The 23,105-nt window shown below is 34.2% G+C and overlaps 1 protein-coding gene across 2 annotated transcripts in view; it reads left to right on the top strand.

Moving 5' to 3' along the window:
• Positions 1-23,105, top strand: part of cdc73 (cell division cycle 73, Paf1/RNA polymerase II complex component, homolog (S. cerevisiae)) — a 73,783-nt gene that overhangs the window by 13,988 nt on the left and 36,690 nt on the right. Inside the window, exons 8-10 of one of the 2 annotated variants that reach the window (XM_088598472.1) lie at positions 5,208-5,303; positions 7,662-7,740; positions 15,115-15,179. In XM_088598472.1, the coding sequence (XP_088454598.1) occupies positions 5,208-5,303; positions 7,662-7,740; positions 15,115-15,179 (240 nt within the window). Of the gene's footprint in view, positions 1-5,207; positions 5,307-7,661; positions 7,741-15,114; positions 15,180-23,105 lie in introns of both variants that reach the window. The other variant, XM_088598471.1, reaches the window with a different exon arrangement.

Raw genomic sequence — 23,105 nt, 5'->3', positions numbered from 1 at the left:
GCAGGATGAAAACGGCTCAGATTCTTCTTGACATTTTGCATGGCCTAGGATTGTGTTGAGAATTATGACCACATTTCCATAAAGCTCTGGTAGTAAAGCTAAATTTAGGTGATAGTGTACATTGCCAATGACTGGTCAATAATTCTTAAAGTGTACTTTTCTATTTTAAAATGTTTGTTGGAAGTAGCAAGGCCATTAAGTACGAGCAAACCCACGTGTGGGAAAGCAGTCATGCAAACTGTAGTGCAAGCAGTTCACTCAAAAAAATGAGGCAGAATTATGAAAGAAGTAATATGTCAATACTGTTTTAGTTGTGGAGAAATCATAGCTAGAATAACAAAATGAAGGCAATAAAAATCAATTACGTGTTGTGGTTGCCCAATGACCAATCTTGAAGAAATAGTTTAATGATGACAGGACCCATACTGCTGTGTTTTGCATTTTCCTTGCCCCTGAAAGAGCACATTAGATTCTATCAGATTTTGTAAGGCAAAGTTTGTAAATCATCCATCTAGTTGGAACAGAGGTATACTGTAGCCTATTTATCAGATATATATATTGTAATGCTTTTAATTACCTCCATCAGTGGCTGTGCTTACATTTGTGCTTATGTAGGCCTTATATATGCCATCACTTGATTACACAAAGACAGTTAACTGTGCCAGTTTAAAGAAACGAGGTAATAAACCAGTAATCATACTGGATACCTTAAAGTACTTAGTCTTTTTCAGTGTGTGGAAAAAAATATTGGTAGCGTTACTTATTTTTATTATAAATCTAACATTTATTTCTTTAAACCATTGTTTTAATTGACTTGTTAGATTCTGTCAACGATGTTAAGTCAGTGACTGCAAACCAGTTAGAACTTAGAATTGACCTATGGCAGTGAAAAGTAAGTATCGGGAGGTGGATTGGAGTACGTGATCCATGGAAACAACCGATACATTTAAAGCAAAACCTCAAAACGTTGAAGGGCTATTTTTGCACTGCAGATCTGATATTGAAAGTGGAATGCAGTCACAACTGTTCTAATTGAAACTGCAACTGAAAAAATAACACTGAGCCTTACCATCTCTTCTAAACATGGGGTAAGTAATGACACAGTAGAGGGAGAGCATTGACATACCTATAAAGCAGTTAAGCCAATGCAAGCTCAAACCACTTAATTTTTGTAGACATTTTAATGTAGAATATAGAATTTCTTCTCATACACATGCAAAGACTATGCTATATTCAGTAGCTCCACCACACATGCTTTTCATGACAGTTGTTTCAGTATTTCAGCTAAATTTATCAAGACTGTATATAGATGTACTTTTATCATTATGCATCTGCTTTTACATCTGCTTTTTCTTTTGTGAACAAGAATGAAGTAGCAGATCTGATCTACTGATCTGTTTTTTTTAAACTCAGTGTTTCATAAGTTAACCTTCTTTAGCAAAGTCTGCTTTTCCACTGGGTTTGAAGGGATTTGTTTGTATGTCAGCAAATGAGGTTGCATGTCAGTTACTGAGTTATGTCTATTTCCTTATTCATTTGGACATTTTATTTTTATATTACGGTTTTGATGGTTGCATGACTCTGGGGCTACAATACCGCTTCATATGTGAAACGACATTAGGTTGACATTGACATGTCATGGAACTCCAGTGTAGATGTTAATTTCTTAAAAGCAGTTTGAGTCATTAGCAAAGTATCCACAGTGATTATGCTGCTTATGAAAGGCTTTTTAAGCTGTGAATTTGTAATTGATAAACAGTTTTTTTTCCCCTTCACCAGTTAATTATTATACATTAGTTCTCAGAAGCCCTTGTGAGGTGTTTGTAAGCATTATATGGTGAGAAACCTTTGGCAATCCAAACACCTTTTACTATATTTGTAACTCATTTGGTCTGTGTATGTATGCCATGATATAAAAGTGCTTTCTTTAATGCAGGACAGTTTTGGTTGTTTCATATACTGCTTATGAACTGTATATGGGGTATAAATTATTATATTACTGGGATATTGTACAATTGAAAAGTTAATTTTACCTGATATAGGTATGTAGTACTTCTGTTCTTGTTCCCTGTAGGTGGCACAATTGCTCTGTAGTAATAATCCAGGAGAATGTATCGTACGTCCCAGTGCTACAGCTATTCTATAAAGTGCTTTAATAAGATAGCAAAAAATCCACATTTAAATTAAAATCCCTTCTTGTAGCTTATTTAACTTTTTGGAAATTGGTGGTTTAAGTTTGTTAGAGTATTGAGAATACGAAGTATTATAGAGTAATATGCATTTCAGTTAACACTATTGTAATGTGAAGTAAATTAACTTTAGAATATAGGTTGTTTTTTATAAGTTTTTATTGATTTTTTTAAAATCAAAAACATAAGTTAATTAGTGGAGTCTTTTTGGTGTTTTTACCTTGTTTGGTTGTTACTAGATAATTGATATGAGTGTCTTATGCATCTGTCTTGAACGAAGCCAGGTTATCAGCTTCAGCTATGTGGCAGGATAGCTTGTTCCAGATTCCCTTATAACTCAGTGAAAAGTACCTCCTGTTCACAGGACATATCTGCTTGTGTCCTCTGTTTTGTTTCTCTTGATCCTGAAGAAGTCAAATAGTCATATTTTGTCATTATCTCAAATATATTCAATTTGGCATGCTTAAATGAAGTCTCACCTCATAGTCTTCTATGTTCATGTCTAAAGAGATTTATTTTCTTTAGCCTGTCAGTATAAGGCCCTTGTTACATGATGTAATCTGCTGGCAACGTGCATCCCTTGTGTCTGTGTTTTGGATATATTTCCCCATATAAAACCCCTAGCAACCTACTATCAGTGCTCTAGCAACCACTTGGCCTGAGATTGTTGGAGCAGGCAGCAATCCTATTCCAAGTGATTAGGTTCCAGGCAGTATCCAATCAGCACTAATGTCACATGACTAGCTCTAATGAATAAACAGTTAAAAATGGACACCATGATAAACCACAGTTGCACAGAAAAGTAGTACTTTTTTAATTTTGTGAATGTTAACAGTCAAAATGATGCCTTTATCTGGTAGTGAATAACAGTAGTAACATTCAAAGTTGAATGTAATTATAAATATGTAAATATTTGTTCTGCCTTTTATGATTGCCACGTACCTGCATGCAGAGCAGTAATTATGATGTGCCAAGATACAGCAAAACGCAGTTATTGTTCCTTGGCTCATTTTTTAATATTTTGATCTGACGTAGCTCTGGTGGTTATCAATACTAGCTGCATTATTGATGTATTTCTTCCATGTGCCTGATGTCTATCTGGTGTTTCTTTTACATACCTATTGTAGTCAGTGCTGCAGTTTGTACTGGCAGTATGAGTAGCATACAAACAGCTCAGCAGAGCTCTTCATCCTGTTCCAATTCTATATGCTTCAAGTCTATTGTTATACTTTTTTATTCACCTTCAGTGAAGTGTAAAAATGAATACTAGCTATACAGTATCATGCAATTTACATATTATTTTTTCATAATTTCCTCCCAATATGGTGTTGTAATATTCCCTGTGTTGTCATTCAAAACCCTGAGGATGAAGTAGATGACCACTTGACGAGAACCTGAGCCAAGTAAATAGTGAGGTTTTAAAACCATCGGCTTGATCCCGTTTTTCATGAAAAGTTTATTTAAGAATCATTAAAAAAAAATGTATGACTTAAAAATTATTACGGCAGTGGAGAAGTACAAAGAGCTCTACATCCCCAGCAGCCCTTCATACAGTGACAAAAAAGACACATCACAAAGATATGGTGTGGAATATTTTTTAATAAATTTTTGGTTATTCAGTTTCATTGATATTGTTGACAAAGAAATACCTAAGAAGCTGAGGAGCTTGTATTCGTGAGAGGCCGTAGTGCAGAATGCAATTCAGAGAAGCCAGTAGCATCCATTACCAGCTGTGTACAAAAATGCTGTGCAAGCAGAAATACGATTTGCTTGAGAAATATGATTGGCCATTGTTCAGATTAATGGCCGTTTTTATTGAAAATGGGTTGATTGTGTGGTGCATGGTGTAACTTAATGTCACATTATATTCTGCTTTGCGAGAGGAGCACTGAGATTGGAAAGCACAGACTTTTGTAAGGAAGTTTTAATCCTTGTTTGATAGATGTTTGTTGTCATGTTAATTCTTTTACTACTTAAGAGAAAACATTTTTCTGTTTTGATACTTTGTTTTATTGAAATGCAACTGAGACACTCAGTGGTTTTGCAGTAGAATTTAACTTTACTGCGTTTACTGGGCTTACAGTAAAGTATTTCCTTTGTACTTATTGCATTTTGTTCCCCATCTGTACCCCCCTGTTGCTCTGTCTTTGTCACTGACACTTTTCCTTGTAAAGGAGCGCTGGAGATCAGTTGCTGGTTGCCATGGAAATGAAACAGCCCAGTCATTCTTGTGCTTATGAATTAAAGAATCTTTGAAATACTGTACCTTTGTCTAAAAGTGCACACAAAACAAAGTACACCATTTTTCTTCTATCACTGTTCTGTCAGCCAGAAAGCTGAAAGTCATGAAGTACATTTACTTTATTTTTTTCTACATAGTTGCCATTGAATGCTTTTGTTAGTCCTGGCACAGATTAGGAACAAGTACTGCAAAATCTCTTACGTTAGCCATCATTAGACAGTAAATGCTCTAATTATCTTGAAGTGTGGTATTAAAATGGTTTTGTAGTTAAATTTGACTCTTCAGCATTCAATTTTGATATTTCAGTTCTTGAGCATCAGATGGATCTTCTTTAATGATGACAATCACAACCAGGTTTATGAATGAATGACTGGATTATTGATATGTTTAGAAATCACCTCTGATAATCATGAGAGCACAATAGGGGTGAATTTTTATTTTTCCCACCATCATTACCAGACTTCCTTCTGCTGTTCAACTTCTTATCTTATTTTGAGAGTGCAAAAACTAGGTTTCATTCCAATTCACATTGCAAACCGCATACCCAATTATTTATTTTAATAGGATTCTTCCTGGGAACCTGGATTAATTGTAATAATAACACACTCCACATCAGGTCTTGAGTCTGACCTTGAGAACACACTATTCTCAACTTTTAGTGAGGTGGCTTTACATAATGAGTCTACAGAATGCAGTAAGAAAATAATTGATAAAAATATAATGTATTGTATATTTTGGTGGGTGCAGTTATAATTTATTCCTTTATTTTATTGCAGAACTTCGCTAAGAACATCTTTGCAATTCTGCAGTCTGTGAAAGCGAGAGAAGAGGGACGTGCCCCTGAACAAAGACCAACACAGAATACAGCGCAGGTGGTAAGCAGATTATTTGTACGTGCTGAACACGACCTTTAGATTGAATCCAGTGAAGATTACTGTCATTACTCTATACATTGTTTGCCTAAACAAATTCCACAGGTATCATTTATATGTGTCATTAAAAACAAATATTTGTACTTGCATCTGTTAATTCATAAGCTTTGAGCAATGAACCCCCTTTCTGCTGCGGTTTTGAAAAGATGTTTGAGTAGAAAAGATGATTTACTTATTTACCCTTTTTTGGATTTTAGACCTTGGCTGGCTTAAGCAAAAAGATTATGATTTAGAAAGGTTTGTTATTCAAGTAGTTTTTAAAAATTTCTTAAAGAGCGACTTCCATTTAAAATGTTTCCTAATAGCCATATATTTTAAATCCCTTAGCAGTGAGATAAATATCTTAAAAACGTAATGTAACATTACCTGGTTTTCTTCCTGTTTATAAACTGACCTGAAAACAAACACCACCTCATGAAAGTCTTAAAGTTCTGACCTTAGCAATAGTTTCAGCTTTTAGATCATATGCTTTTGTTCAGTAAGATATTCACTTGAGGCATCCTGAGATTTATTTGACTAGTTAATGTTTTAGAACTGCCAAAACCAGTCATGTTTCTGGTACTGATAGATACACATTGGAACTCTTAGCTGTCTAATTAGTTATTTAGAATTTCTTAATTGTCAGATTTAAATTAAGCAAGTAAATGTTACATGAAAATTGCATTTAAAATTTTTTTCTCAATATATTACCTTTGACACTTTTTAAATACTTTTTTGATGTTTCAAAATGGACATCAGACTGTGTTTGACTCATCCCAAGTGCTTTAACCATCAGATTGAGCACTGGTTCAACACCTGGTCTTCAGTTAATTCTGCAGGCTGAAGAGAGTGATAAAAGATAAAAACAAAAAGCCAACTGTTGCTCATTAACAGAATTATGTGTGCATACACGTTGTCCTCTTGAGTGTTTCCAACTAACAAAATTTGCAACTGTTAAGTACCACTGTGCACACTCTTTCCCAGCAGTGAAATCAGTAATAAGCTTTCAGAATTAGTGATTGAAGTGGCCACTTGTTGTAGCAAAACCTGTCATTCTGCATGATTCCATGTGCTCGCTCAGTTATTGCTTTTTCCACACTGATAAGCCTGGGTGAAGCCCTTAAATGCTCCGGCTTGTTTCACACTGGACATTTTGTCAGGAAAAGATGGAAGCAATATGCGAGACAAGCTGAGTAAGGCTGGGGCAGGGTTGCTATATAGCTAGTAGACCAAAAAACTGGAAAGACTCAGGTAAATGAGATATCCCAAATATATAAGGTTTTCCATGCAGGTGTGACTCACACATTAATTAAGCAAATAAAATCCTAGCATGCTTAGAGACATTTAAAATGCTGGAAAGGCCTAGTTGCATATAATTATGGCTAGCATACCTGCAAGACGAGACCATGGTGACTTTGAAAGAGGGGTGGTTGTTAGAGTACATTTGGCAGGAGCATCAGTAATCAAGACAGCTCACCCTGTTAATGGTCTATAAGCAACAGAGTTTAAGGTGATATCTGCATGGAAAGCCAAGGGAAAGACATTGTCAGCATAGGGCAACAGAAGGCAGAAATTGCATACTTTATATACTCCCATTTTAGTGATATCCATTCATTGCTTTGAAGAGCAAGGCAAAACGGACATGCAACTGCAAATCAGTAGACTGCAAATTTATATTCTGGGCACAAGCAGTTTGTTTAAAAATATGAAAGTGTGAAACTACAGAATCAGGTTCCAATGCATAAACTGCCATGTTAAACTGGCGGTGGACGTTTGTGAGTCCAGTGGTGCAAAGAGCATAAGCAGTTGACTACTGAGCAGTGGACGATTGTGAAATGGTTAGATGTATATTCCTTCACCATGTTCCCAACAAACAAGTGCGGACATGGCAGCAACCATATCTGAACCTAATCAAGAATTGACGGGATGTTCTAGAAAGAGGCATGAATTGATCGATTGTTTTTGTGGAATAACAGCGCTGCATGCCTTCAGAATTCAGACTCTGCTACAGTATAGGCAGTTCATGATAGCTCCAGGTACTTGTCCACCACCTTATTGACTTTACATTGGTGTTTCCAGTTTTTTTCCCCCTGCTACCTGCATGTGTCACTGAATCATGTCAATCAGTCGATGAAAATTTGCAAGACAGAAGTACTGTTCTGTAAAAAATCTCATAATAGTATATATTATATACCATTAGTATATATATACTATTATATATAGTAGGAGGTATTCATTATTTATTGCAGTTTCACTAACTTGACAGTTTGTTACTTGTGGCACTGCTCATGGTGACCTGACTTTTAACTTATTTTTAAGGACCCTTCCTTAAGAAACAAGCAACCAGTGCCAGCTGCTTACAACAGATACGATCAAGAGAGGTTCAAAGGAAAAGAAGGTAAATGTAACTTCTATTATATTTTTCACCCAGGTGTGACTGAAAGAAACTGAACACATCCATACCTTTGAGCTGTTTTGCTTATCACTTTCATGTCTTTATATAGAATGCTTTTGGTGTAGATGTTCAACATAAATTAAGCAGATTTTTTTTTCGGTGGCCATATTGGAACAATGTGTGATATACCATCTGCTCAATTTATGAAAGGGGTGTATTCCTTGAATTACAGTACATATATTCACTATAGTACAGTACATGTATACCTTTATTACTTTATTGTAAACAGTACTTATTAAAAAAAGAATAATATAAAGTAGCGAAGGACAAAATCCTCACAAAAATTGATATTTTGAATAGGCTACCATATGTAATGATGTGGTACAAAGGCTGTGTGAGGGAGTTTGGGCACTGCTGTCATTAATTATGTGCATGACTAGACATATTGTAGCAAATTCATTACACAAACCAAAAAAAAGTGTTTCAAATGTGTTGAATTATTAAGTGAACTTTTCTATAATGAGGATTTAGTGTACTCCTTAGTGTACGGTTAAGAAGTACAAGTCTTCCATTTGTTTAGCTTTTAGGGTGTGCAAGAGTTCAGAAAGATACTGTGGTTTGTTTAACATTTAAGTATATGTTTATCATATAATCATCAGAATCACTACAAGTGAACACGGGTGGAGAATGATCAGCTGTTGTGTGATTTGGAAGGCAGTTGGTTACTTCAGAACTAATTTACAATTGCTGTTACTAAGCAGTATGTACATTTATTCAGTCCTTTTTCTAGGTTTTTATTTGTAGTTACTTTTCAGAACATTCAAGCTTTTGTATTTCACTTGGAGCTTGTGTTACATTGTGTAAAGGTAAAATACATTCTAATTTAATGCATCTTGATTTCTGGCTGTTACATCACAAAGTAGAAAGGGTGTGTAGTGTGTAGATAATTTCTTATGCTAAACATGTAATTTGTTTTTAAGCAACTGTAATTAAGTTCCACAGTATGTATGTTGGCACTGTATGTTGAGTAGAATTAGATGTCCATTTAGACAGTAGTGCTTTTCAGTATTGTAAAACAGAGAACTAACATCCATCCACCTAATTCTTACTGTTTGCTCTCCAGCCTCAAACCTGAAGTTTTCAGTAGAAATGTATATGCATCTTGTATTGTCTTTTTCTCATAAAAGTGCAGTGCAGAAAAAAAAATTGATGGTTTAATGTTGATCACCATTAAGCAGCAACTTTTGTATTTCCTGTATTCCATTTCTCAGGATGCTTTACTTCTGCAGGGTAAAAAGTTTTTCTTTTTCCCCCAAATGTCAGAAATTATATAAAGGTTTATACACAGGGGAATGCCATTTTTTTTAACCAGATGCCAGACCACACTGGCTTTCCACCTGACGTGCATAACCCCAACTGTTGTAAATCTGGATTCAGAATGCTTGTTTTGAGTGTACATAATGCCTTTAACCTGTGGGGAAAATATAGGAGTGTAAACTATATACTGACCAGTCATTTTCTGTGTTTCAAATATGAAAAATATTAATCTGAAAGTATACAGAAGTGGACCTATATATTATTTTGCTCTGTTGAAGTACAACCCTTGTATGAACGCTTCACAATACAGATGCAAGCTATTTTAATATGCACAGGAAAGCTTATGATTCTAATAGTTCACCCATTGTAATTGCTTCGTCTTTTGTTCTTTTTAAAGTTATAGGGAACTTAATCACAGTTGCTTAAAAACCAAATTACATGTTTAGCGTAAAAAATTATAGGGTAAAAGCTAACAATATAATTTTGATCTTTCATATGCAATAGCTTCTATATACATGCTTAATTAATCCATTGTTTGGCACAATAATGAAAGCAGGGCTCTGGTTCTTTTGTAGATAAGTTTGTGTGGGCTTAATTTATATTCTGCAAGATTGAAAGTGAGGATTTGGGGAAGTTGCCAAAAAATGTTAATGTTAAATGTAAATTTATTCATACCTATATTTTTATACTAGTGTATACTCATGTTAAGGTGTATAGTTTAATTATTTTTAGTTTGTATAAAAAATGTTGAAACCACCGTTTTGCCAGTTGAGTTGTTTCCCTCTTAAATGAAACCTGGTGGATCAATATGAAGTGAAATTACGTGATTTCCCTCTAGGGCTTTCAATCGGCAATGTTTTGTATTGGTAAAACAAGTATGAAATTCAGAAAAAGTTACACCGTCCCTTTATATTTTGTGTGGCTATTTATAAATCAGTCTTAGAATTGTTGCTGGGTTATTCTATTTTGATTTTGGATTATGGGGGCAAAAAAGGTAATTTGAAGTTAAGATCTCAGCTGTAAAAGCTGTCACTAATGTGTATTCCATAGACATTGGGTTACTGGTTAAATACTCAATAGTGGTTTTAAAAGCATTTTGACCATTTTGAAGTGGTCGTTTTCCTTCTGAACTGGCAAACACAATGTAAACTTTAAACTGGTTTGTGAGAACCAGAGTTCCCAGAGAAAACTCTTGCAAACATCCCCTGAAAATTGAACCCAGGGCCACAATGCTGCAGGGCAGTGATACTAACTACTGAGCCACTGTGCCACCCTTTGCACAAGCAGGGAAAAAAAAATATATCCTGCTGTTCTGAACTACCATATTGTTTTAAATATAGAATGCACTTAAGACAAAGTTATGTTGAAAAGCAAAGGATGTATGCAGAATGCCTTCAGAAGTTAAACCATGGGTTAGGGGTTAAAGGTTGTAGTTTGATTGTAATTCAGTATTCTATGGCTCAACATTTCAGCAGAAATAAGATCTGTTTTGTTTAGCAAACAACATGGTTTCATTATCAGCAGCAGGGAAATTGTTAGATCATACCACGTTTTATTTATAGATTGCATAGTTCCTTTTCAGCAAACTTTGTGCTGCCTCCAGACCTGAGATCTCTTGCTGTTGTTCTTTCTCACATGCATTTGCAGCACTTAAAATGTTGGCTTGAGAATGAAAACTAAGCTTTTATATAACAGTTTAAGTGAAGACACCACATTTAAAAAAGCTACCTGTATAATCTGCAATGTTTCTTCAGTTAAATGATTCCTTTTGTATAGTTTATATTTTAAATAGTTATTACTTCCATGATGAATTGTCTTTAAAACAGAAACAAATCTGGTTTCAAAATGTACTCAGAGCAGGATATTTTGTATGTTTCTGCTTCTAAACATAATTTTGATTGACTATCCAGCTATGCTAATATTTTAACAAAATAAATGTGTTCTCAACTTATGACATCTGCACAAGCGGTTATTTAACAAAGTGTGGTAAAATTGGTATCAGTTTCAGTTTTGGAAGGATTAAGAAAATGATTATTAGCAGAAGTTTGGTTCAAGGTTACTGAATATTAATTCTATTTGATGCTTTTTATTGTGGATGATCAACTGGTCCACACTTCGAACATTGAAATGGGTGATTATTTTTGCAGTGTGGACCAGTTGATCATCCTTGCACAATTTTGGATTTAAATATTTCATCTGATCCTGTGGTTTTAGCTGCTGTGTTTTCTATATATGAAAAGTGATATATTTACAGTAGTTGGTTTAACTTGAGCTGTGGATTGCATTTTCATGTTGAGGAATAGCTGATATAAAATGTTTCGTGTTTGTAGAAACTAATCAGTAAATGAAATTCAGTTGATAGAAATTTCTAGTACTAGCATAAAATGGGCATGATAGGTTTTCCTCTTATAAAAAGTGCGCAGTGTATTTTACTTAAGTCAGATAAAGATGCATCATCTTTCTTTCTTCACACAACACAAAAATGTTTCCTTTTTATATAATGAAAATGTGTGCAATTTTCGCTGTTAGTAGAGGTTAAACTATTGCATTTTCACAGAATGGTGCTTTGACTCAGCATTAAAGTTATATGTCCTGTCAAGATGGCTTTAAAGATAAATTATACATTTTATTTAATTTGTTTCTTGAACTATTTAGACAAAATTATTACAGCACAGCTACCCGAAAAACACTCATGCTGCTATAGAGGGAGACAGAACAAAGTCTAGGGAATTTAGATTTTCTGGGAAAATTAACTTTTCATTAAAAATATTGCTTCTAATCAGCAGCATAGGTATATATTATTTCCCTTTGGCCCATAAATGTTTAAATAAGGATGAATATCTGAATTCTAATATAAAATTATCTGCTCTTATATCGGTAATCATGTGTAACTAATGTAGGCAGCCATAGTGGATGCTGAAAAACAGAAGTCTACAATAGCTTTGTTCTGTTATCCATTTTTAATGAGAGATAACATTCTCCTAGTACATTCAAATTTACTTTGTTTCAGTGTGTTTTCTCACTACAAATATTTGATGGTAAAATGATGCTTTTCTTCCTTAACCATCAATTGTGGTCAAACATTAAAGGCAAATGAAACAAAAGAATTTGGTTAAGTAAATGCAATAGTAAAGTCAAACTTCATTTTTACATAAATGTATCCTCTAAAGAGGATATTGTATATTATCTTTGACAAAATGAATGGTAGGGACTAGACACAAGCACAAAAATCTTGATGTGACTATTAATTTCTACAGTCTGCTGAAGTACAGTTTCAAGGAGCATATATACTGCTTTTACATCAGGAAGCAGAAGAATTGTTTCAGAGTTCTAAAATTATGTTCTAGTAAAATGCAGAAAGTCTTTGTCCAGGCTACATAAGAACTGCACTGATTATCGATGGGATTATGGAGTTTTGTAAAAGCCATGTTTAGCTTTTTTTTGCAGTTCATGGCAGTTGGTAAGGAATAATAAACTATACTTTTGAATGTCCTCCACTTAATAATAAACCAGCAGGTTTTTTGCTTTGGGAGAAATTATTGTGTAAAGTTAAAACCAGTTAACCGTTTCACAGATGCAGAAATAGTGCCGTATGGCACCCAGAATAAATGAGCTCCTTGGCTGTAAGCAAGCAAAATGTGCTGATCTATGCAATAAAACTGACAACATGCTGGAGTCTGCGTCCCACTTGTCACCAGGATTTTTTTTCTTAATTTTATAGCAAAGAGTATTTTTGTCTATTCTCTGCATTTTCTCTTTGCACTTGAGAGAAATCTGCCCTGAATGCCAGTTAAATGCACCAATATGTATTGTTATTAATAATGTAAAATAATTTAGGATGCGTTATCAAAAAGAGGTAGTTAAGGTTATACTTTAATGTTTTGAAGAGTCATTCCTGAGAAGAACATGTATAAAACATAAATCACATTCTGCTTGTGAGGTTACACCAAGGTTATTCCCTTAAGGAAAGATTTTGTGAAGTGAAAGTAAAATAAAAAAATGGGGTTTGCTTCTTCAATTTTGGCAAAAAAAAGGTCTACAATACACAATCTTATGCACTGTTGACATAAAATGTATGAGGAAAAAAATTGTACAAGTGTTATTGCTAACAAGTTTTTTTACAAATCCAGAAATAAAATTAACATGACTAACTGGGATGTTATCTAGGATTCTGATTAGGTTGCTGCTGGAAGAGGTGTTAGTGGGGCTAGCAGGGGGCGCTCACCCTGCGGTCCATGTGGGTCCTAATGCCCCAGTATAGTGATGGGGACATCACCCTTCAGATGAGACATAAAACCGAGGTCCTGACTCTGTGGTCTTTACAAATCCCAGGGCGTTTTCCAAAAAGAGTAGGAGTGTAACCCCGATGTCCTGGCCATATTTCCCATTTGCCTTAACCAATCATGGCCTCCTAATAATCCCCATCATGAATTGGCTTCATTACTCTGCTCTCCTCCCCACTGATAGCTGATGTGTGGTGAGCGTTCTAGCTTACTATGGCTGTTGTCGCATCATCCATGTAGATGCTGCACATTGGTGGTAATGAAGGGGAGTCCCCATTACCTGTAAAGTGCTTTGAGTGGAGTGTCCAGAAAAGCACTATATAAGTGTAAGCAATTATTATTAAACGGGGAGAGAAACTGAGTACATTCTTCTCTTCTTCGATTAAGCTTTTGCTATGCGAGAGGACCTTGTTCTGATCAGTCTTGAAGAGTACATTGTGGCAGCATAATCTGAACAATCTGAAGAGCTGTCTTGTTTATTTTTGAAATTCTGATTTATTTGTCATGTGGACTTCCGGACTAAAAATATTCTCTCCTAGTTTGTTAAAGCATTTTTGGAATAGGCAGCTTCCCTTTCACTTTTGGGTATCCATGTTAAGAAGAGAGATTTTAGTTCTGATTCTTATAGTTCTATATGAGAATACAGATTATTCTGTTTTTGACATGTTAAACATTTGGTGTATAGGGCTGGAATACTGGGTTTTCTGTTTCTGCAGGACATAGGCCTCTGAAACATAGATTTGCACATCTGTGTGTTGCATAGATGTTAATTATTGTTAATATTTGTCCAAGTCTGATTCTGATTTATTAGTCTGTCTGCAGAGATGTGCTGGAGAATTAAAAAACTCACGCGTCTCTAATGCGAGGGTTATTTCCGACCCTGCACATGTCAATTAATAAAGTGGAGGATGGAAGTGTATGTTAAATGGACTCTGGGACTAATGATCAGGGTTACAAACTGCAAGAGAGATGTGATTTCAAATGTTGAGTGTTTTGAATGGGATGACAAAAGATGAGGAACACATTGTGCTAAAGTACTCAATGTGCATCACAAAGTCAGGAAAGTAATAGCACGTGAATCCACAAATTCCCTTGATTAATTTTACATCAACCATGATCTAATGTCAGTGGCAGGGAGCAACGCAATGTTTTTTTTTAATTGGCTACCTAGGCTTTAATCATGGGGGGAAATACGATGGGGAAAAATACACTTTGATGTTTTGATTTTTTTAAAATAGTTTTAAATGTGGACCCAGCTTATTGCTTTATGAAATTGATATCGAATGGTTTCAACTAATCTTGCTTCTTTTCTACATGTGACAGTTTTGCTAAATGCCAGATACCGTCATAAATTGGTTCATTTATTCGAATGGGTCTAAGTTTCAATTAATAAGTTTAAAATTGCTTATTCAGTCCTGTTAACCTTACAACACATTTGAGCATGTAATTTAGCATAGCTGTGGAGCATTAGTGTTGTCTATTAAAATCATTAATTTATGACCATTTATTAGCTCCGTCTTTCCATCTAAAATGCACCTTAATATTGCATTTCAATTTTCATGTTGCAGCTGAGCTTTCTTTTTGCCGCAAGAAAATCATGGGTTTTCTTTTCCAGACCTTGTATAGTAAACCTTTTGTATTCTGAATTGTACGTATAATAAATAAAACAACCCATTTCTGATTTTGGGTAATTCTATTTGTGTTACATTTGCTGTTATTATGTTAAGTAATTTTATTCCATAAAGAAAATTAAGAATTAATCTTTTTTTTTATTTAGAAACGGAGGGTTTCAAAATCGACACCATGGGCACCTACCACGGCATGACTTTGAAATCGGTGACGGTAAGTGTTTTTCTTGGGTCTGCCTTTAAAGCATTCGTTTTGATATTAACTGTTGTGTACAGTAGCGTTATTACTGGTTAACTTGCATCTTTATGTGAAGCATGTGAATGACAATGTCGAGTGTGAGGTTTTTAGATTTTTTGGAAACAAAAATTTAGTGATTTAGATAATGTTCTTCCATTCATTTGGTTTCTTTTAACAATCCTATGTACAACACAAGTCAAGTAATGACTCTTGTACTAACTGAACCATGCAATTATCCACTTAAAAACCCTGAATTTAGGATATTAATCATGGCTAGTAAATCCCTTACAAGAAGTTTAATAACTTAAATAACTTATTTAATAGCTTAATTTTTGTTATGGCTTTTCATCCCAAAAGATCACAAAGTCCTATACATTGGAGGGGGCCCACTTCGTCCACCACTATAATGCAATACCCACCACCTTTATCTTGCTTACAGTATAAAATTTTAATAGGAGAATTGCATATTTGCAAATAAAAAACCTGACCCAGGACAAGCCCACCTAAGTTAAATATGCTTTGCACTCTGTCAAGGAAATTGAGCGTCGCGTAATGATATTTAATTATCCTGTATTTTTTTAATGGAGAGCATTAATCCTTTAAGCTTTAAACAGGATAGAATGCAGTAAATCTTAAATATCAAATATGCAGGATGCAAAGACTAGTCACGATACAGAATACAGAAAATTACTTGCCAATTGCAAATCACCTGCCAAAGGATTTGCAGTTCGGTTCCTGGGTTAAAAACCAGACTGTCAGATACTGTGCCTTTAAGTAGTATTCAGACCCCTCCTATAGTGTCCCATTGGGTGAAATTATGAATGATTCTCTTTTTTTACATTTGAAAATTTCTTCAATACCTGTTTTTTTTTTTAAAAAAACTGGTAATGAATGTCTGATAAAACTAAGGAGACCAAAATGAAGCTTCTTTTAGCTTCTTTTAAACTTTATTATATTTTATTTTGGATTGCATAAATATTCAGACCTTTGAACTCAATGTTTAGTGAAAAACAGCTTTGTCAGTAATTATAGCCTGCAAGACATGTTTGGTAAATCTTTTCCATATTTGCTCTTTGGTTTGGTGCAATTTTGTCCAGTTTGTCTTGACTTGGGATCACGTATGGACTGCAGTTTTTAAGAGACTCAACAGCATTCAGTCAGGACTTTGACAGGGTCGCTCAAGGGCATTCATTTATTTATTAATAAGCCACTCCATTGGAGGTATAGCCTTGTGTTTCAGATTGTCTTGCTGAAAGTTGATTTTGTCTCGGTTTGTCTGAAGCAGATTTTTATCTAAGATTACTTGTACTTTGCTCTATCTATGTTCCCATCAGGGATGGTATTGACTAGGTGATACACTGCTGGGCTTATGTCAAATGCAGTGCTTTATATTCATACCAAAAAGCTCTAATTTTATCTTGTTGGACCATAAAGCCTTTTGCTGCATGTTTACAGTATCATTTAGAAACTCCATTTGAAATTAGCATTTTATTTCTTTCAGTTCCTTTCAACAACCTTTTTTACTTCCACACATTCAGCTTGTTTTGAATGTATGTGTAGGCTGAAAAATATTAATTGCTACTTCAAAGTATCACGACTGCAAGCACTAAAGCAACAAAATGTGAAAACTGTGCCAGGGTTTGAATACTTTTGAAAAACACTGCCTGTTCTAATGATTATGCTTCTTGCTTTTTGGGTACATTGTCAGACATAATCAGTAAGCTTGCTGTTTGAAAGGCAGTATAGTTACATGAAAGTCTGTGGTTTCTATTACTATTACTTCTATTACTTCAGTTAGAATATCCTAAAAAATAAGTCTGCCTTGTAAGCACTATTTGAATGTTAAATAAGCTGAAGCTCAGTTACACTTTTAATTAGAACTTCTATAAAATTGCTTTATATTTTTATTATAAAGTGATAGTGTAAACAGAGGGGGCAAATTGTAGATTAACTCTGAATTATTTTCAACAAGTTTTAAATTAAGAGAAATTTGATTTAACATGACACTTGCATTTTAGCTTTTATTTGGATAATAGGTATTGGTGATTTCTGTAGTATGCTGGTATTATTTTATTTTCAGAGGTTACTATGCATTTGCTCAGACTGATTAGGCATTGATTAAATCACCATGGAGAAATCATTTTAAAACATGATGAATCGCTCACTATTTCCAGTTAAATACCCTGAGTTGTAATGTGTACTATAGACTAAAAGACATATAAAGAGGGGGAGATTGCTTTCTTAAACCCGAATGCATATTTACATCTTCCTTGTGAAGGGACATTACCGTTGGAAAAAATGTATTTTTTTTAATTGCCGAGTAAATTTGAGTTATTTTATATAATAATGTGAATGTCCTGAAGATAAAAGCTTAGCATCCACATACAAAAAAATCTAATTACTAAATGCATAGTGAGTGATAGAGTTCATTGACCTTTTTGTATCTCTGTGTATATTTCTTATGGTTTGCTCCCAAAGTGCTAACAGCTCACTTAGATTAATCACCCTACTGTGGACTGCTTATTTCATAAGGGTACACTTTATGCTATTAATCACATCATAAGCCAGAAATGCGTTCATTTTATTTTCCAAGCACATCAAAGTTAACTACGGTCTGCAGAGTCCAATATGTCTGTAACAAATATTTAGGGTGTTATGCCTTTCTTATTATTTCACCTTTAACATATTAGTGTGACTGTACTTCTCAGAGTTCGTAGATTAAATATTTGAAGGTATTGAATTAAGGATGTGAGTACAATGGCTCTGAAAGGTCTACTTCTTGACAGATATTTTTTTTCTTCTGTCATAAGAAATTTGTAATTTCCATTTCATACAGAATATGATAAATGACTTTCTATTGTAAACATATTTAAACAGAATTAAATAGAGGTGACTTGTTCAAAACTTTTATAAATGTGTGTGCAGTTTGGTTTGATTACTGTGAAATTTTTCCCTTCATTTCTGCTTATTCTTACCCTAACTCTGCACAGCACAGAATCGTAGTTGACTCAGTAATGAGTTTCAAAATGGTAAACCTGGTTTTACTATTTACTTAAAGTCTAGTTAATATCAAATTGCTTAAGAATTCATATATTCCGAAAAGTGATGCAGTTCATGTTATGCACTTATTGTCAATTCTAAAAAGGGGCAGATGAATTCAGGCCTCATCAGTATCAGATAGGGACAGGAAAAAATGTCATTCTTCTGTTAATCCTTTACCTGCTATAATGCACATTACACACAATCTTATCTGCATTTGATGCAATGCTTGTGTGTAATCATAAACATATGCATATTTGGTAATCCTCTGAAACTGTTTAAATGTTTTATTTTGCATAAACACAAATTAAATATGAATGGACCAGAGTGTTTTATGTTCACCGTGCTTCTAGAGTTTGTAATAAAACCTATTCTGAAAGGAGTTCAAAGTGTTCCAGTTTCAGCTTGTTCTCTGTTTTCAAAGCATTGGATTAAACTCTAAGTATAAAGAGGAATTTGAATATTGTGGTTTATCGGTTTAGTGCAAGAAGTGTAGTAAAATAATTGTACTGAGTGATTTGTAGTAGAACCAGAAAACCAAAGGAAAGTTTGCTTGAGATGGTTACATGGTTATTGGGACGTCTACTGTATTATTGAACATATTTAACCATGTTTTTTGACTGTGATATGCATTTATATTAATCCGGACAGTGGGCTTTTAAAAAGCTGTTTAATTGGCATTGGGTGTTTTTGCTTATTGTTTTATAAATACCCTTTAAAAGATTTGACTTTCTTATTTGAGCAGTTTTCTTTTCAGCGAACATGGGAACAAAAATGTTCATATCCCTTTACCTTAACTGAGATGTTTTTCATGCCATAGTAAGAGCAGGAAAGTCAGTGTATTTTCTTTTTTTACGCAGATGTTTAGAATTTATTTCTCCATGATTTTATAAGGTGATGCAAGTTTTCTTTGTCATTGTTTACTTTCTTTGTCGTCATCAGTTTAACTGTGTCTGATTTTTAGTGATAGCCTTGAGTTAAACAATTTCTTCCTTTTTCTTCTTTCTCAGTCAGGTATTGTAATTTCAAAAGCCTGAATTTCGATACTAAATTTATGATTGTTACAAATTTTATAATTAGATGGAATTACTTGTTGAACCTTTGCCTGTACAGAAGATGTTAGTGTCTAGTGAGGCTTTAGAAATACTTTTTTTCCTCAGCTGGTGTTTTTAATGAACACGACACAGTGCTTATTTCTTTCCCAATTTAAAAGCTGTCACTTTTATTTAGGCTTCCATTCCCTTTATCTTGATTCCTGCTCTTTCCTTTAATGGAAGTCGGACGTAAGTTAGTCTACTGCATCAATCACTCCAATTAAGCTTCGGCTGTCGGAAAATACACATGGAAGACTTTATTAAAAACACAGGAGTTTGAGTTTAGGGAAATCAAAAGGCATTTTGTCTTTTATTGCCTTTTTATAACCTTGTTTTAAAGCACCCAAAGCATAAAATTAAATGTTTTTTTATTTTATGTCTATTCACCACCATCATAACAAAACTAGAAGTAAAATGAGAATTGTCACAAATGCAAAGTAAAATCACGATTTTACATTTGGTTACATTTTAGAGGTTTTAAAGGCTTTTTCATTGGAGACAATATAAATGAAATAAATGTTATTATATACAAGTAAACCAAAATGAAAGGTTCTAGGCTAGTGGTGTCTTAATTTAGTTTATATTATTGTTTAACAAAAGAAAAAAAAATCTTCCGCAGAAGAGTTGTTTGAATATTGAAATGGGAATAGACTTAAGAATTTCTTTAATGTAGGTGCACAGTCGTTTATACACACGAGTCAATTTCCATAAATCAACCTGGAATTAAATTATAATGATGCACTGGTATGGTCAGCATTTGTATTGCTAATTGTAGTTACTACACGTGTTTTAAGTTGAACTTCTCTTTCTGTCTGTTTCACAGAGTTTCTCCATGTGTCAAATAAATTCTTTTATCTGGGGATATGTAGACAAGTTTGTCTGAGCTTTAATTCTGCTTAGCCTGTCAAAAGACAACATCCATGTCAAAAGCCTTTGGTTTTTGTTGTGCAATTTGATCTCTGCAGATGGTTGCACATTGTTGTTTACTTTCATGCTGAAGGAATTTATGCCATCTGTTTTACTGAAAAGGCTGGCATTATAGGCCTAACAAACCCCAGAATAGTAGAGTTATGTTTAAGGAAATACTGCCAAGAGATGTGGCATCACATGAACCAGTTTATTAAAGCCTAGTGAGATTTTGGAAATGTGATCCAGTAGTTTTAAAACTTTAAAATAGCATGCTAGTGTGCTTCAGTTTTACCGTGACATGAAGCCATACATTTCTCTTCATATAAATAAACATTATCTGATTGTTTATAGAGTGCCTTTCAACAAGTTTTCTAATGACAAGGCTGAGATTTTAATCCTACTTAGAGGCAAATGTGTAACACTATCACTGTCTTTGACAGGATGTCAGTATTTTCTCCTTTTTTAAATTGATTAATTTACTTTAACATTTCTTTAAGAGTGATAAAATATAGATGTTTCGAAAAGAAACAAAAGCCTGCCTTGCTAGTACAATTTTAAGTAGACATGACATTTCTCCTACACTCCTGTAGGATATAATCAATGTAGAGAAATTAGTCTTGCTTCAAGTTTTTCATTGCAGCAAAGTATTTAGGTTGATGTCTTAGCCACAACATATTGTAGCTGTAAGAGCCTACTTAATTTCATTTCACATTTGGATAAACTCATATGCTTCCTTTCAATGCCTTGTTGCTTGCTCTCAAGTTTTTAGTGGTAATGTGGTTCCTTGACACTGTGGTTGCTAAAAATGTTAGCCAGGGAGAATGAGGTGATGGGTTATTCAAAATCTAGACCAACTAACAGTTATTAGAAGGAAAGTTCAAAGTTGTATCCAATCCAGATTTCCTTAAAACAGAACATTGAAGATTTATTTTAGTAAAATGCATAGAAGGGTTAGAAAAATAAAGGCATATTTAATCTACCCTGACCTTGTTATCAGTTTTTTAGATCTCAGCTTCTTTATCCATCAATTCCTTATTTTGTAACATTAATTTGAATATTCAAAGAATAGAAAGATGGGAAACACCACCGGCAGGTTTATTAATTCCACATACTACATTAACCAGTTGTAGTATTCATTTTAAGGGACAATTCGGGTAAGAAAGTCTTCTCTATTTGAAAATGAATTTTTGTTTCTAAGATTTCAAATATCTGTATAGCTATTTCAAACAAAGTTATGGCAATGGTTAAATTTTTTGCTTGCTGAAATATTAATTTAAGAAACAAGGAATGCATTTTAGCCATACATTAACACTTCACTGTAGAAATGGATCTGCATCAATCTATTTTTAAGCATCATGCACAGACAGGTAACCCTAATAATGCTAAAAATATGTAGAGGGACAAAATGTAATAAAATGATAGCCACAATTTCACATTTGTATTTAAAAAATGTCAGGGCCTAGAACGTAATGTCTGTGTTTTCTTTAAGGTCTCAGCTCCTCTTTGACATTAGATTTGACTTCTGATAAAACCAGTTCTTCTATTTTATCCTGGAATAAATGCGATTAAATTCTTATATGCAAGTGTTTTTCATTTTACCTGCATCTATAAACCCACCAACATACATGTGGGTGAATGAGAAGGTGGAGGCAGACTGTTAAGTGTTTGAGCCATTTGTCTTAGTAGCATGCCTTAGGCAGCTGACCAAGGTTCCCTACCTTCACCTGGGGAATCCCCATCACAGCCAATTGGTGACGTGACATAGGCTCAAACCCATGATAGCGCTTGAACATCCTGGTAGATGTTCAGCACAGTGATGCTCCCTGTGATAGCCTGAGGAGTTCAGGTATTTGTATGTGGTGCATTAGTTAGGTTCTGCCACATTCTATTTAAGATATAGAATACAAACAGAAGCCTAGTATTATTACATATTGTAGCACCCCTCCCCACATTTCCTGGAGCTGTAGACATCTAAATTAACATTATATTATAACAATTACAATTACAGTTATCAAAAATAAGAGCTTGCCTTTTTTGTTAAGCTGAAAACATAGTGTAGCCATTCCATTCATAGGCTGCAGTAATATGAAGCGATGTACTTTCCATGATTCCTGGAAATCCAGTGTTCTTTCCAATATTCTGATTATTCCTAGAAGTAATTATAAGTAATTATTCCTTATTTTTCATACTTTTCTTTTATAGCTCCTATTTACGGATAAGCCTGATAAGGATTGGGGGGTGTCAGTCATCCAACTTTGGGTTTGGAGGCCGGTGTGAATGATCATATTCCCATTAGAAAGACAGTATTGATGTCAAATTAAAATTACAATTAGAGATTGGCTTATCCTTGGAAACTTTCCATCTGCCAGTCCATGTGAAACACGGTTAAAATATGCCATCTGTTAGAAAATGTTAGTGGGTATTATCTTGGCTTAGCTGATGGCCTAGAAAATTGCACAGCATAAATATCTCCAAGGAATTTAAATTGCTGTCGACATAAAGTTAGTGTATGGTTTTCTCAAAAAAAGTGATGCCATTACACATAGTCTGTCTTGATAGGTGTGAATCCAGCCATGTCTATTTCTCTAGATGGTAATTATAATTGTTTAATTTTTCTCTTTTTATAGTCCTTTAAGTGCAGTAATTCTCTGCTGTTTCTTTGAAAACCTGTGAAATTGCAAACAGAAATTAGTCCTGAAAATGTATTAAAATAAATTGTATAACAATTGTTGTGATTTAGTTGTATTAGCTCATTTGGTCACTTAAGTGTTGGTGGTTAGAAATGTGATGGGGGGGGGGAATGGAAAACGGCTCAATTTCAAACATGAATCATTATTCAATAAAAGTAACTGGTGAACAG

This window comes from Lepisosteus platostomus, chromosome 11 (genome assembly GCF_059453375.1).
Source record: "Lepisosteus platostomus isolate fLepPlt1 chromosome 11, fLepPlt1.hap1, whole genome shotgun sequence".
In the NCBI taxonomy this organism is placed as follows: domain Eukaryota; kingdom Metazoa; phylum Chordata; class Actinopteri; order Semionotiformes; family Lepisosteidae; genus Lepisosteus; species Lepisosteus platostomus.
The sequence above is the reverse complement of the archived record's forward strand: the minus strand, read 5'-3'. Positions and strand labels throughout refer to the sequence as shown.